Genomic DNA, 10,654 nt, shown 5'->3' with positions numbered 1-10,654 from the left:
ATCCTCCAACAACCCGTTTCTTGGCATGTACAAATAATATTTGGCCAGCATACTCGTTGATCATTCCGAGCAAATCCAAGTTGAACCTTTACATCAAATACGGCGTACCATGCTGTGCAACCTTTATCTATTTGAATTGTAAAGTAACGTGAGAGTGAAATCTCACTTTAATACTTGTGTAGACTATTATTTAATAGTAATGACCTGATAAATGATTAATTTGTTAAGTGGTAGGTACTTATTTGAAATGTTTTAAAATGTTAAGAGTCGAAATAAATTTGTTAGACGACTTAACCCTTATTTATTTTAGTTTGAGAAATGCTAAGAAGATTCTTTTAAAGTCAAACTCTCCATAAACTTCCGCCACCTTATATATTTTTACATAATATTTTATAATGTTAGCACATAATTGTGTGGACGCATAAAAAGTCGTACTTTTCAGAAAGTCTCTTTACCATTTTCTCCGTTAGTTTTGCCCATTTAGGAAAACCCCTTACTTCTCTCTTCCTCCACTCTCTCTCCTGGACTCCTTCCCCTCCCGCATTCTCTGTTCCCTTTCTCCCTTTCACGCTGCTACAGCAGCGAAGACGCAGCACGGCAGGGACGACGGCGCCGTTGCCCTCCGACCTTTAATGACCCCAAACCTGATATTCCTAGAATCCTCTCTTCATACCATTCCAAATCTTTACCTTATTTCATCAAATTCGAAGATAGTAGTTTCGATTTTCAGATCTAAGCCGCGAAAGTTCGTGGATTTTCCGGCCCGAAGTTCGTGGATTCTGCCGTAGGGGTAGAATTGTCATTTTATTCTTTTCCGGATAAAACACTTCCTAAGATGATGGTGGAGGATCTTGGTGTGGAAGCCAAGGAATCGGCGGTTCGCGAGGTCGCCAAGCTCTTGCCGCTTCCCGAACTCCTCCAATCCATTGCTTCCGTCAAGGCCGATTACATTGCCCGCCAACAGGTTTTTCCCCCTTTCCTTTTTCTTCAATTTATTTTTTAGTAATTTTCATTTTTTTTCCTGATGTTATTTATGTAATTAATGAGTATGTATTTGAACTGGAAACTCTAATTAATGAATATATGCTTGCATATTTAGGAGATTGCATAAAATGTTTTTAAATGATTTTAAATGTTTGAAAATTCAACATAATTTGGAGTTGTTCTGTGTTTTCAGGCAAATGATGCACAGCTTAGTACGATGGTCGCCGAGCAGGTACACCATGTGTAAATTTGATCCATATTTCCAGAGGTCTTTCTTTTTGTCATAGTCAAAAGTCGCTTGTTGATTGCTAGTAGCATTAGTGGTATTGCTCTCGAGTTGGTCAGAGGTCTTAGGTTCGTTGTGTAGCCGAAACCCCACTCCCAATATTGTTGTATAAAAATTATGGTTCTTGTTTATAGTGGGTTGGCTCTTAATTAGTATCACAAGTGTCTTACAAAGGAACTGTTTTTCTTTTAGGTTGAACAAGCACAGACCGGGTTGGAATCGTTGTCCTTGTCTCAAAAGTCAATAAACCAACTCCGCGAGAACTTTGTTTCCATTGAGAAGTATGTTGTTCACGGGAATTTCTAGAGGCTTTATGATTTAAAGCAGATTTCTTTTGTGTGTTGCACTGTATAATATTAATAAGCAATTGTGCAACGTTGATGTGTTCATAATTCTTTGGTTAATATGATTTCCTTGTCATCAGGCTATGTCAAGAATGCCAGACATTGATTGAAAACCATGATAAGATAAAGCTCCTCAGCAATGCAAGGAATAACTTGAATACAACCCTGAAGGTTGGCAAGCTTTTCCTTTGTGATTCTGTTTGTGTGTGTGTGTATAGTTTGGTTGATAATAATTAGATGTGTGAAGCTTCGGGATCTCGCATTGTTCTATGGTTGCTCACTAGATATATATTGATTTTTGATAGGATGTTGAGGGTATGATGTCAATTTCAGTTGAAGCCTCTGAGGCTCGGGATTCTTTGAGTGATGATAAAGAGCTCATTAATACGTATGAGGTAAAAGTAGTGTTGTAATTTTATTGTATTATGATATTTTTAAGCCTCATCTCTTATACTTTTGTTTGTTTTGGTTGCTACCTTATTTTTCTCATCAAATGATTCACTTATCTTTGAATTTAATAAAGCTAAGCAAACTTTACATTCTACATTTGATCTTTATGCTCCAATTTTTTCATTTTCATCCTTAAATTTGTTATAGAGGTTAACAGCTCTTGACGGAAAGCGGAGATTTGCATTAGCAGCTGCAGCATCTCACAAGGAAGAGGTTGGCAGGCTAAGGTATGTACATATCCTCTTTTCTAGCTCACTTTGGCATTTATAGTTCTTTTAGCAATCTCAATGCCTATGATGTTCTGTAACTATTTGGGTGTCGTGTTTGCTTTGGGTCAGTTTGTTGAAATTGATCCCATTTGGGGTTGGCTTGATGAGTCTGACAAAGTAATAGGACTTGGGTGATGGTAATGGTCGCAATAGTAGTTTTGTGTCATTTTATTTTGTTTATCTGATGCTTGCCATACATAATTCGTGATGACTTGTTACTATTTTTTTCAATTTTGAATTTTGTGTACTGTAGTGTATATTTTGAAGATGTCGACAGAACCTGGGAGACATTTGAGAAGACCTTATGGGGCCATGTTTCCAACTTCTATAATCTTTCCAAAGACAGGTACTTTCTCTATTATATGGATAATGGTTCAATGGGGGCAGTTGTATGAATCTGCTCTATGTGATGTTTGTCATTTAGCGTTCCGTAGAATTCTCTGCAGTGATTGAGGTTCAGGTATCCATCTAACAGAGAACAAAGTTGAGACTGTGAAGCTCCTTCAAACACTCCTAATTAAGTGATTCTAACATGCTGCAGCCTTCCAATTGGGAAGAGTTGCTGAGAGGGAGTTCTTAAATTCCATAGATACTGAATTCCAGTGTGATCACCAAAATCTGGCCTTATACCAAAGTTCATTCGTCCTCAACCTGCTAAAATCTTTAAAATCCTTATATTTGCTTCTAAACATATGACCCAAAGGATGGCTAACATATTGCATCCCTACAAAGCATTTGTTTCTTTCTTTGATGATAAAATATTTGCTTACAATGCTTTTAGTGTCCTCTCAGAGTAAGAGTTTCATAAATTACTTTTGTTCTCACACTTTTCCTGGCTTTAATCTTTTTTTCTTTATGTATATTGGTTTCAGATCACTAAATGCATTGAAGCATCCTGATAACTTTAATATGTATATCGTTCTGAGTATGCTCAGATCCATCTAATGCTCTTTTTATCATTTCTCTGTTGCAGCCCTCAAACTTTGGTTCGTGCTTTAAGGTATGAATCTGGGATACATTTCTGCAATTGTCTTCTTGTTATACAATGAGCTGCTGGATACTTTTTTCATTGCCGTAGCAGACTATTAATAATCTCTTCATGTCTGTTGAATACGGAGATCCTTGATAAAAACCATGTATTGAAAATTAACCACTCTCCGGCATGTGAAATTTCATATAAAAATATTTGACTCAAATGGACAAGGCTCACTTAATTCTTGTCAACAAAGTCCTAAGAATGCTTACTCCTGTTTCCTTGGATTTAAAACCTAGTCTTCTGCTATTTTATCTGGCTTAAACTGGAGTTCTATATATTTTCTTAAAGCTCTGAATTCCTTTTTTGTGTTTATGAAATTATGGGTTCATACAGTTATTGTGTTAGACCAATGATAGTTTATATGGCAATGTTTAGTGTGTTGTTATCCTTTTTTCAATTTATTTTTATGCTACTTCAATAGTTGATACTTGATAACCATTTTGTTCTTCTGTTTTGTGTCCCCTGTTAGGGTTGTTGAAATGCAAGAAATCCTTGACCAACAACTTGCTGAAGAAGCAGCTGAGGCCGAGGGAGGTGGTGCCATGGCAACAATTGCTGCAAATCCTCGTAGAACTGCCAAGTAACTATTTTGAATTGATTTTCAGTTCTATGTCTTATCTTCTGATTGGTGTATGACTCTTCTCATGATAGTCACCAAATATAATGCTAACATATGGATATATCGTGTATGCATCTCCAAGTCATGTTACACATCAATACATCTTAACTGCAGAAAGTCTACCACATCAACGGCTTCTTCAAGAAACCTGGCACAACAGAAGTTGAATGTTCAAGGCAAAGGCTATAAGGACAAATGCTATGAGCAAATTAGGAAGACTGTTGAAGGACGATTCAACAAGCTACTGACAGAGGTACATTTGAAATAATCATTTTGCCACATATGAAAATTCCATTACTTCTTGTTGCCATATCTTATTGGTATTGCAATTTTTGGAACAGCTTGTTTTTGAAGATCTTAAGGCAGCCTTAGAGGAAGCTCGAATGGTACACACATTTATCTGCTTATCTGATAAAATTTTCAATTAATTTTTGTGTAGTCTGGAACCAAGGATCAAAATGTTGATGTTGGCAGAAATATTGTTAGGATTTATGGAAATGCCAACATGAATATTGATGTCTGTGGAAATATTGGTAAATTTTTAATGGAAGCTTGAAATTTTGTGTAATTTCATTTGAATGAAATAAGAGTAGGTTTGGGATTTTATCCTTTTCCACCTTAACAACTATATGGCGGCAACTGATGTTTATTTTCGTTTGAACACATTTCTCATGAAGGTTGTTGAATTGTACTTCTGGTTTAGTATCATGTTGTTCACTCTTGTTGGTTGTGGTGATTGGCTTTCTTGTGTTTCACTTTCTTTAATGATACCAGAGTTGAATTGTTGTATTCAGTTTCCACTTCTTTTTTTCTTTAATGTTCTAGATTGGAGAAGAGCTTGGAGATATATATGATCATGTGGCTCCTTGTTTCCCCCCAAGGTTTGTGCTTTATATTTTCCTTGGTTTATGACCTTTGAGCTATGCAACTGTTTGTTTTGGCTCCGGTCCTGAAAGGGTCTGATTGTCTAGGATAGATATTAGAATTGAATTTATCAAGCATTATTGTGCGAACAAAAAGTGTTAAGGTTATTCTTAGCTTCTGTTTTTTTTTTTTTTTTTTTTTTTTTTTTAACCTCTAACCTATCTCTACCCCCTTGGTCATCACTTTATGTTTGTAATTTGGATTTTGGGTGAAAATTTCATTCGTTTGCTGGTAGTACCAGTTAGAGGGTACTGTAGCTAAGAAGAATAGAGGCTCTGGGGAATGAGAGTAACCCAAAACCTTTGAAAATCAGAACTTAAATACTATGCTGAATATGTTTTATAACAAATGTTTAAGCTATTGGAGACTAAAGTAAGCAATGTATATGAAGCTTGCATAATTGAGCTAATGGGCCAAGAGTATTCTAGGAAGTGGGTGCTTGCCCAAATTTTTCATGCACATGCTATGAATTTGGAAAGCATTTTGTTTAGAAAACTATCTTAACTAAACGTTTTATTTGATGTGATGGAAAATTCATTCTGGCAGATATGAAATATTCCAACTGATGGTCAATCTGTATACGGAAAGATTCGTTCAAATGCTTAGATTACTCAGTGACAGGGCAAATGAAATGACGAACATAGAGATTTTAAAGGTACTCTCCCGATTGCTTAATTGTTCCAAACTTGCAGACAATTTCGCATTTCTTGAGAACCAACCTTGTATGCTATACATTTATACTAAATATAAATTAGAAGTTTTGAAGATACCTCTTCTGCACAAAACTAAATGTTTGTCTGTATTTGATAAAAACATGTGTATGCTAAGAAATTGGTACAGTGGTGAATGATATTAGTTCTATATTCTACTCTAATAAATACGGTTAAGGGGCCAAAAAGCTTTGACTCTTGGCATTGGGAGGGTGGGGACAGGAACTAGGAATGCAATTATAAAAATAATAAAATCAATGTTATGTATTTTAAAAACTAAAACTGAAGTAATAAGACCTAACAAAACCAAATTTTGGATACAAAAAAGTTGGGTTACTACCTGTTGCTTAAGATAGGCTGAGAATCAATGTTCTAAAAATCGCTAGGTGGCTGGGAGGGGCCTTGGTGGTTTTTGTCTTTTAATTAAATTTAATATAAAACATATGAATAATTACATTCTTATACTTAAAAATCTCAATAAAACCTAATGTAAGTCCACTAAATATAATTAAAAAAAAAAAAAAAAAAAAACCCAGAAATGAAAAAGCCCATTAACTTGCATTTGTATTACTAGGTTTATTTTGGACGTTTTTGGTTGGGTCAAAAAGTGCATTAAACTCCAAGTCCCATTTAACTTTAAATGGAAAATTGAAAGATGCTGACATCCACTTAAATATAAGTAAATGTCATTGTATAGCGTAAGTTATTTTAACAAGATGCTATTCATCATCTGCTTGTTCCCGGTCACCGCTTTTCATGTATCATCTTCTTCTTGGTGGCCGCCAAACTTCATGCTTAGTCGGGTTGGCGGGCAGCTGCCTAGCCCCATTTTAGAACACTGGTGAGAATGAGATGTAACAATCATAACTCTAAAAGGTTTTAAATAAAGTAGAAAATGTTAATAAAAGACCAGGAAACCAAATATTCTAGAATATCTGCAGATCCTAGTAATTAGTTATACTTGTGTAATTATCTTTCATTACTAACCATTCTTCAAGTTCGGAAGTTCATCTTACAATGTGAATTTCTTAGTCTTATTCCTACTGTCCTTTCTTGTTTGGAACTAGGTAACTGGTTGGGTGGTTGAATACCAAGAAAATCTTATTGGGCTTGGGGTCGATGAATCTCTTGCTCAAGTATGTTCTGAGAGTGGTTCCATGGATCCCCTTATGAATTCTTATGTTGAGAGAATGCAAGCTACGACAAGGGTAACAATGTTCTAATAATCTTCGTATGGTTTGTTTTACTTATATTCTTTCATGTAAATTCTGATGTCTTACGATAAGTTTGCACTTATGTTTTCTAGAAATGGTACTTAAATATCTTAGAGGCTGATAAGGTACAACCACCAAAGAAAACAGAAGATGGGAAGCTATATACGCCAGCTGCTGTTGATTTATTCAGGATCCTAGGAGAGCAGGTGCAAATAGTTCGTGAGAATAGCACCGATCTGATGCTCTACAGGATTGCCTTGGCAATTATTCAGGTTATTTCAGCTAAGCTTTCATGCTGATGCACTATTATAGTGCCTTGGCAAATATTTCTTGTTTGAATAATTTTAGGCATTTAATCATATTTTGATTGCCCATATAAGTAGAGCTTAAATTTACAAGATTCAAAAGTTTTTGCCTGATGATTTGAGATAGGCATTAGTTTCCCTGGATTTGCTAATGTTCTTCCTCGGTTTCCTTGATTTAAGAATGCTTCTTCACTTGGTATCAGATGAAAAAATTAATGACCTGCAATATTGGTCTCTCTTATTCTTCAGGTAATGATTGATTTTCAAGCTGCTGAAAGAAAGAGACTTGAAGAGCCGGCTTCGGAAATTGGTTTGGAACCTTTATGTGCAATGGTTTGTGAATTTCTTACCTTTAATTGTCTGTATTTTATTGATTGGTCGATAAGTAATTTACCAAAGGTTCTTTCTATTAAATTGTATGCAGGTTAACAACAATCTGCGCTGCTATGATCTTGCAATGGAGCTAAGTAATAGCACTTTGGAAGCTCTCCCACAAAACTATGCTGAGCAGGTTACGCAGCATCCATCTTAGTTGATTTTATTCATTCTGTATTAATCTTGATTCTTTTTATTAAATCCCTCTGTTTCTTTTTTCAATCTTTCTGTTTAAAACTTTATTATTTCCAAGTAAGGGGCTTATTTATTAGCTGCAGCTAATATCTGAAGTCTTTTTTTTTCGTTTTCAATAAATGATTTCATTGCATGACTTGTACTAAATATGGGCTAAACTAGCCCAAGCTAAGTCCTCTTATTTGTTACTGTATTGAGCCTGCCCTATGGGTATTTGGGCAACTTAAGCTGCATATGCCGTCATCAAAACTGTGGCATTTAGGGGTGATTGTGAGATCGCAATGATAATATCAACCTTTCTTTTTCATTATGACAGGTCAACTTTGAAGACACATGCAAAGGTTTCCTAGAGGTTGCAAAGGTATTTTGGCTGTTGGATTGTGTTTTCCCTTTTGGTACCAGGATTTTTATGTTTATTTTCCGTTTACATACAATTGTTCTATATACGCAGTATATTGAGTGCCCTAAACACTCACGAAGAAGGATATATGTTCGTGTTTAGATAAAAGGATTGAAGTGTCTTTCAATTAGTATCTTCATGTCATTTCATAGCTTTTGAGTTTTAATAATATTGCCTTAATGGTAGGAAGCTGTCCATCAAACAGTCTGTGTTATCTTTGAAGATCCAGGAGTGCAAGACTTACTTGTCAAGCTTTATCAAAAGGGTAAGGTAATTTACTTGCTGGTATTGTGATCGATATTACTCCCTCCCTCCCTCCCTCTAATGCTATTATTAAGAACCTGTCTTTTATTCTTGTTTATATGATTCTCTATTTGATTTTTGTTTTCTATATTTTTCAGAGTGGAGTGAGGGACAGGTTACGGAGTATCTTGTTGCAACATTTGGTGATTATTTTACAGATGTCAAGATGTAAGTTGCTTTTGTTCAAACACCGGCAAAACCTTATTCATTGTTTTTCAATGCATTATCATTTTCTCATTGTGACCTTGAATTCATTGTTTTCTGGGTTGTGCTTTTCTGAATTTAAGGTACATTGAAGAAAGATCATTTAGGAGATTTGTCGAGGCCTGTCTGGAGGAAACAGTGGTCGTTTATGTTGATTCTCTTCTAACACAGGTTTAATTTCTCAAAAGTAGCTGACTTTTTATTGTGAACAACATAGGTTCGGGACTCTAGTGTTGAATAGTATTTCCAGACCATTTTATCACTTAATTGGATTTGTTAATGCTTTTTTTTAATTAATATTTATTAATTCTTGTGATGGCAGAAAAACTACATCAAGGAAGAGACTATCGAGAGGATGAGATTAGATGAAGAGGTTCTGATGGACTTCTTTAGGGAGTATTTAAGTGTTTCCGTGAGTGCTAATCCTTGCTTTTGATGTTTTGTGAAAATATTGTCATCCAATCTTTATCGGAATAAATATTTGATGACAATGTTTTCCATTTGTTTGTGGGATGTGCTTATATTGTAGTGTCTAATGCTTTTCCATTCTGATTTCGTGAAATTGGCTACAGAAAGTTGAAAGCAGAGTCAGAATACTGGGTGATTTGAGAGAACTTGCTTCGGCGGAGAGCCTGGATACCTTCACACTCATCTACACAAATATTCTCGAACATCAACCTGACTGTCCGGTAAACATTAACCCTAGACTCAATTATTAATAATGCACGACTAGAACACTACCAAACGAACTACCAAAGCACTACAAAGCTATTATTAAAACACAGGAAATGCACTACAAAGACACTAAACAAACTCTATTGCATCTAGTCATTTTTCAAGCCCCCTTTGTCTAATTCATGCAGTACATTCAAAACAAGTTATCCCAAGTTCCATGGAACTTTAAAGACCCTCATGCAAACGCTCTATAAGAAACGATGACCAAAGTATTTCGCTTTAGAGTATATTGTAAATACTTATTGTCCATTTGCAGCCTGAGGTTGTTGAGAAGCTTGTTGCACTGCGAGAAGGCATACCACGGAAGGATGCCAAAGAGGTGCGTGCATTCCTACGATTCCCTTTTTTCCCCTTTGTTTTTCCCTGGAGGGAAGAATAAAACTAAAACCATGCATTTCCCCGGGGGTGAAATAACATGATTGTCAAACAGGTCGTCCAAGAGTGCAAAGAGATCTACGAGAATTCTCTTGTCAATTCGAAGCCCGTAAAGCCGGGTTTCGTTTTTCCGCGAGTGAAGTGCTTATCGAGCTCCAAGGGATCCATATGGCGGAAGTTAACCTAGTCGAACATGAACCGCTACTTGCAGATTTGTGCGTGTATCAGAAACACTGCTGCCAGTTATGTATATTTGATCAATTTCCTTCGTTTTGTTACTTGTGACTTTGTAAGTATGCTACATTTCCCACACCATTAATTTTTGTTCTTTCCAATAAAATTCGTGTTTATATTTTTATTTTACATAAATTATGTGCTATGAATTACTTCTACTCTACTATTTGAATTAACTTTATGCAATTACTTGCAACTAATTGTGGCTCGAGAGGTGCAAGGAGAATGAGTGTGACTGAAATATTAGGAACATTCTCTTGTTGTCCCTAATTTTCCTACACCATTTTCTCCTAAACCATTTATTATCATTGGGGTAGACCGGGTTCAATCGAGTTAATAATACTTCAATCTAACCCATCCCGTCTATAGAACGGGTGGTCGGATATTTATCCAAAATAAAGTTTTGATGTTTAGAATGGAACCTGATCCAATCCATGTCGATTACGTTGATCAGCAGACCTACCAAAGTGCGCACCTCTAACCGCGGGTCACTTAACTATCATAGTTTTGATTTCTCTTTGTTGCTAAAATCATTTTCCCAAATATGGTATACCAAACACTTAAGAGCATTTCTAACAATTTGTCAACTTTTTGATAGTGTAGAGAGTGAACAACGTCGGAAAGTTACTTTAACTAATTTCTTTAACTTTTCATCGCCAACAACACTCTATTTTAACAAACTTTGAATAATA

General features: G+C 35.7%; 1 protein-coding gene across 1 annotated transcript; it reads left to right on the top strand.

The window, feature by feature from the left end:
- Nucleotides 1-475: 475 nt before the first annotated feature.
- On the top strand, nucleotides 476-10,086 carry LOC137712784 (exocyst complex component SEC6). Its single transcript, XM_068451946.1, has 25 exons — nucleotides 476-964; nucleotides 1,178-1,216; nucleotides 1,463-1,551; nucleotides 1,695-1,785; nucleotides 1,920-2,009; nucleotides 2,212-2,291; nucleotides 2,587-2,679; nucleotides 3,307-3,333; nucleotides 3,839-3,949; nucleotides 4,103-4,241; nucleotides 4,330-4,374; nucleotides 4,814-4,869; nucleotides 5,459-5,567; nucleotides 6,690-6,830; nucleotides 6,929-7,108; nucleotides 7,391-7,474; nucleotides 7,566-7,652; nucleotides 8,028-8,072; nucleotides 8,298-8,376; nucleotides 8,513-8,582; nucleotides 8,702-8,789; nucleotides 8,941-9,030; nucleotides 9,191-9,307; nucleotides 9,610-9,672; nucleotides 9,784-10,086. The coding sequence occupies exons 1-25, from the start codon at nucleotides 836-838 to the stop codon at nucleotides 9,913-9,915; spliced, it is 2,274 nt and encodes a 757-aa protein (XP_068308047.1). The 5' UTR covers nucleotides 476-835; the 3' UTR covers nucleotides 9,916-10,086.
- Nucleotides 10,087-10,654: the final 568 nt, after the last annotated feature.

Source organism: Pyrus communis, chromosome 13 (genome assembly GCF_963583255.1).
Source record: "Pyrus communis chromosome 13, drPyrComm1.1, whole genome shotgun sequence".
NCBI lineage: Eukaryota > Viridiplantae > Streptophyta > Magnoliopsida > Rosales > Rosaceae > Pyrus > Pyrus communis.
The sequence above is the reverse complement of the archived record's forward strand: the minus strand, read 5'-3'. Positions and strand labels throughout refer to the sequence as shown.

Excerpts from the sequence above, each read along its gene's own strand:
- LOC137712784 (XM_068451946.1), top strand. The coding sequence starts at position 836 with ATGATGGTGGAGGATCTTGGTGTGGAAGCCAAGGAATCGGCGGTTCGC. Across the intron at positions 1,552-1,694 it reads AACTTTGTTTCCATTGAGAA|GCTATGTCAAGAATGCCAGA; the intron begins GTATGTTGTTCA and ends CCTTGTCATCAG. Across the intron at positions 7,475-7,565 it reads TGGAACCTTTATGTGCAATG|GTTAACAACAATCTGCGCTG; the intron begins GTTTGTGAATTT and ends AATTGTATGCAG.